General features: G+C 36.2%; 1 protein-coding gene across 1 annotated transcript; it reads right to left on the reverse strand.

Annotated features, from left to right (window-relative positions):
* Positions 1 to 960: 960 nt before the first annotated feature.
* Positions 961 to 5,291, reverse strand: LOC107301462 (zinc metalloproteinase-disintegrin-like ACLD; the record flags this gene model as incomplete). Its single annotated transcript, XM_015830681.1, has 3 exons — positions 961 to 1,299; positions 4,482 to 4,553; positions 5,229 to 5,291. Coding segments are annotated over 3 exons (357 nt in total), but the record flags the coding sequence as incomplete, so codon positions are not given.
* Between the last annotated feature and the right edge of the window lie 356 nt (positions 5,292 to 5,647).

Consider the following 5,647-nt stretch of genomic DNA (forward strand, 5'->3'; position numbering starts at 1 on the left):
GAATCCAGCCCATTGAGTTAATTTAATTCCGTTAACTATGCAAACCCCAAATACATATTTATTTAATAGATTTTGTCTATCAATTTAGCTGTGGGGTTATTGCAGACTAGATGGTTTTGGGAAAGATGATTGGGTGGAAAGTCAAATCAACATCTGTGGAAAAATAAAATGGATTTTTTTTGTTATTTTTTAATATTCTCTCTTGTATTTAGATCTGCCCTCCATCTAGCCCCTATTTCATAAGACCTACTTGTTATGCAAGTATCCTGTAAGATTCCTCACAACACAATTGTTATTTGTGCAATATCTTATAGATATAAGACAAGAAATATATCAATTTCTCACTCATGAAATTGTATGACAATACAATTTGGTATTGTCATACAATTATGGTATGATGGTATCTGGAACTGAGCAGTTAAGACAGTGGGCTTGTTGACTGGAAGGTGGACAGTTTGAGACCCAAGTTCTGCCTGATGCAGTGAGCTCCAGTCCAGCAGTTCAAATGCACAGAAACATAAGTAGATAAATAGGTACCATTTGGGGGAAGATAACAGCATTCCGCGTGCTTTTGGCATTTGATCATGCAGGCCACATGACCATGGAAGCATCTTTGGACAATGCTGGCTCTTCAGCTGTGAATCAGAGTTGAGCACAACCCCCTAGAAATGGCAGGGAAACACACACACACACACACACACACACACACACACACACACTGCTAAGCACCATATATAGATTGGGTATTTTATTATTTTACTTTATTCTTGGTTTACTAATGTATAATGCAAGTGTTCATTGAGTTGGTGCAGATGGGAACCAAAACATTATTTAATTGAATTAAAAATGCATGTGTAAGTACAGCAAAAGTATACCAGGATAATCATTTGAGTTTCAATTTTAAATCCAGGCGAAATGAAATCAAGCTGAGTTTTTCACCTGCAATCGTTCAATGACTTCTCAAAAAAGCTCTTATTTACAAAATAAGTGGTTGACTTTGACCCAGAAACATAGTTCACACATGGTTTAAAGCAAACAGCATAGAGCAAAAGCTCTGTGCAAGCACTAACCTTCCCATTATCCTCCACTCCCAGCCACCCCCATTCCCTTTCCCCACAGTGAGACGTACGTGAATAACTGAGCGCAATCATGACTTCTCTGCTGCAGCAAGACTGTCGCTCTCCAGACTCCAAATAAGGCCAAAGTAACATTTGCTGCTGACTGCACGTTAATCTTATCTCTGTCCAACCAAATTACTAGGCCAGTCAATGCTACACGAATATTCAAAGGGATGCAAATCTGTCAGGTGGACATGGCATCAGTCAGAAACTCAAACAAAAGTAAACCTTGAGAAACATTTCAAAATTAAAAAGCAACCGACATTGGCCTCTACAGGCAGGTTAAAAAAAAATAGACCTAGGCATCAATAGAAGAGAAATCTCTGGAGCTCAAGGTTGAAGTCCTTGGTGCTCTCTGAGTTTGCTGCTTTGCTTACTCATGTGGAGTAGTCAGATAATGAAATGTCTGCAAGGAAACCACCAAGCTCAGACAGCACTGAGGACTCTATATATTGGGGAATAATAATAATGTTGATGAGAGTTGACTCATCAATCTTCCTGTTCTCTCCCTGTTTCTAGCTGATCATCAACAGTGAAAATGTAAACAAGGCTAATAGAAGACTGTGATAGGAGTGTATCTCCTCCTACGTATCACAATCCACATCAAGTTGAGTTCCTCTCTCCAGGTTTCTTCTCAGGGATCAGTTTCATAATCAACTGAGCTTAGAATAGGCTGACTCTGTCCATCTCTTTCTTTTAAAAAAATATATTTTATTAATTTCCCAATTTTACATTTAAGTAATTAAAAAGCAATGTGGTGACTGGGTTAATCAATAGTTCAATAACAAAATCTTTAGTACAAATCTCAAGTTGCAACATCAAATAGTTCTTCTCTTTTCCCCTTAACATTTACTGTCTCGTATTCAAACTAGTACATTGGTTGTTCTTGCTTTGACATACAGTTCTTATTATATCAACTCAATAAAAACATCATTATTACATTTATCAATAAATTTTTAGCTTATACATGTCTTAATTACATTCAATCTTCATAAACAATCCATATCCTGTTATTAATTTTTACCCAATTTTTAGTTTCTCATCAACATTCCAATTTAACCTTTGATATTTATATTTATTTGGTTATATTTATAACCAAGATTTCTCTTATTTCCATTCATAACAAAATCTAATATCCAAAATACACATTTTATCTATTTGAATGTAATCTTGTTTTATTTCCTAAGAGTTATTTATTTCCCACCATATTAAATCATCTACTTAATAATACAATATTCCCTTTGATAAATCAAAACCATTATGTATATTACTTGGGTTAATCAATAAATCAAACATATTCATAATAATTGATTTTCTTTTTCCTTTTAGGTCTAATTTTTAAATATTAAACAGATAAAGTCCTTATTTTCAACTAATTTCCAAGTATTTTGAATCTAATGACCAGAATTCCCCTTATTTCAACTTCTCCCTTTAAATCTCTAATTAATAATATGAAATCCCCTCTAATAAGTCAAAACCCCAATTTTCTTTAACCTTATTCTGGCTTTCTTCCTTTGCCAATTAGGCTTCCATATCAGTGCTTTTAGATCATCAAATAGATCTCCCTCTATTATTATATATTTTATTTAAATTAAAGGAGACCATTTAATTGTCATTTTTTGGAAGGACTAGCCCATTTGTATTTGTTATGTTGTCTCCCTGTTATTCCAATTCCCCATGCTTGCCCTGATATGTTTGTCTTCCATTCATTCTGTTCTTCTTTTTCAAATTTCTTCTGGTTTATATAGAAAGTCATTTCCATTTTTAGTGTTGTCACTTCCTTTTCTGGATTTTTCATCAGCTGTATTTGTTGGTCAATTGAGTCCTCTGTCTTAATATTTGATTGTCCCACTTCTTCTGTTATCTTCTGCATTGTTGGTTCTTTGATTATAGTCAAAGTTTGGGTTTGTGTATCTAAGCTGGCATCTTGACCTTTTATGTTAAGTCTTATTTTATCACAAGCTAAAAGAATGGTTTCATGTATTGCTTTCAACATGGAAAGGATCTTTTCCTGGTCTTCATCCATCTCTTTCACATGTTTATAAATAGTCTTTCTAGTAGAAGTTGTTTGTGAAGCAAGATTTTATAATCCAAGGTATTTCAACATCTCATATAGTGACCAATATTTCTCAAATGAAGAGATAGGAAAACAGTTTCTCACTTATAAATCTGAGAGTCAGTAAAGGTTTACATTCACAGTTCAAGTAGGCCAGTTATGCCGCTCAGCTGTACTCTTATAGCTAAGTCTCTCACAGGTGGTGCCAAGGTCAGAAAAGTCTTATCTCAGGTCTGGGCTTTGAGCCAAGTCTCTTTTAGGAAATAACAATTTGTAGTATCAAACATCGCAACAAGATGTCACCAATGCCATTTAAGGTTTTTTGAGTCCAAAATTTTTATAGTCCTTTTTCCAATTTTATTTCTTATTTGTAGATTAAAAACAAGAGTCTCCAATAAAAATAGGAAAAAATTTGGTTCCCAAGTATCAAGAACATATAAATCCAATTAGATTAAAGTTGTTCTTTTAATGCTTTAATTCCCCAGGGTAGTCAGATGCCGCTATTCTTAGAGGGTAGAATAGAAATTCCCTTCCCTCTCTCCTCACAGGGGGAAAGATACTTCAGGTAGCTTTTACAGCAAGAGAAAGTACTTAGAGTAAAGAAGAGATCAGATCTCACCCAGTTTCATCTGCGTTGCTTTTGAAGTGCTTGGTAGTAAGTTTTACTTCGGCTGTCTGCAGCCTAATGATTGGCCATATTACTATGGCCAGTCTTTCCTCTGCCAGTTTGGAGGGCTGCCCCAGATCGAGCAGAAGGGCTGCCACCCTCCTGCAATCAAGAGCGGGTTCCCTCCTTGCTCGTCACCCCTACAGGGCGATTTTCGACCCTTTCCAGGGTCCACCACGGAGCGAAAAAGAACGCGGAAGACGGAGCTTGCCTTCCAAATGTCCGCGGCAGCCGCAGCAACAAACCAGAAGTCTCTGTCCATCTCTTTCTAATCTCCCAATTCAGAACCATTAACCACAGCCTGAAAGAATCCAGCTACAGATATAGTCCTGATTGAATTCTTGCAACACTTTTGAATTTGCATCCTGCCAACACAGTGGCTGCATTCCCATAACAGGCTTATTAACCTAGTTACTGAAATAACCCATTTTCTGGGATGGCCTCACATACTGGATCATCAGCTGGCCAAATGACCTAGTTTTAACTCACTCAAAGCCAATAAAGATAGCATTCCTGTAGAAATCCATCTTCTCTTTCTTTACCTGGTTAAGTGTGTTGTGTGAACACAGTGACAATCTGGGCTGGGGCTGAGAGAAGTTTAAAATCAACAAGTGAAATAATATTTGCCTTGTCCTCTTACCTCATTCATAATGTTGACAAGTTCATACATTCTTGTTTTTATCTTTTTTAAATCGCCTTTGTATTTTGTGACCTACAGAAAAGATAAAAATGTTAAGATGAGATCATAATTATAGGAAGAAGGGAAAGAAGGAGGGAGAGAAAGAACATATCAGTGAAAGGATCATTGAATTTGTTGATGTAATAATATTTTTTATCCAAGCAGTCCAAAGAATTATTTTGTGCTGATTTTTTAATCTACATTTGTACCATTAATATATTAAGGTTTTTAACTTTTCAGCAGCATACATGGGCTTTTTTTCCTGGTTGGAGAAAATTTTGGTCAGCCTACTGAAATGCTTTTCTAAATTGGATGCTATATTTCCATGTTCAGAGATGTGTGAGATAAACATTCTTCACTATACATCTTTTTCTTCATGTGTTGTTAATTTGGACAAACAAAGAGTGCAGGAATGTTTCAAAGAAACCTACAGAACTGTTTAACCAGTGTGGGATAAAAATAAATTTAAATGGAATCCAGGAAGAAAAAATGTGCAAATTAGAATATATTTACAAATGACTCTTAACTTTGTAAATATTGGTTGGATCCAATAACAAAAAATATCAAAGTTTATGATAAAGCACATTTTAAGAGAAAGCCAATTAGGATGTTTATTAATCTCTTCAAAAATGCCCACATTAAAAAAGGCAGAAACAAAATGCTGTGCTCAATGCAGAAATAAAATGGAAAGATATCCAGGATACTTACCATTCCATGGTCCACAACTACGATAAACTCAACGTATTTTTTGGCATCCAAGTATGTTTGTTGCTAAACAGAACAATAAACAAAAGGCTGTTTAGACATGTTGCTCCCAGCAGCCAACAAAAATGATGGTCATCATCAGATAATCAGAAAAGTGCTTGTTTTATTCTCTGGTCAACTTTCAGAAATATTGGTTCTTTCAAGAAGACATTTATAGGGAGACAGCTTGTTAAAATTTTATCCCTGGGCCTTGAGCCCTTCGGAATGGGGGCATGGAAGTGGCGGGTGAGCGCCTTCATCTCCACTTGCATGACCGGTGAGCAAGCATGGGTGGGTGTGCTCCATTTGCATGAGTGGGTGCGTGTGCCCACTGCCCACACAAATAGATCTGGGTGCACGCATGACCCTGCTTCTCACGTGGA

Source organism: Protobothrops mucrosquamatus, unplaced genomic scaffold (genome assembly GCF_001527695.2).
Source record: "Protobothrops mucrosquamatus isolate PMUCROS unplaced genomic scaffold, P.Mucros_1.0 scaffold12998, whole genome shotgun sequence".
Classification (NCBI taxonomy): domain Eukaryota; kingdom Metazoa; phylum Chordata; class Lepidosauria; order Squamata; family Viperidae; genus Protobothrops; species Protobothrops mucrosquamatus.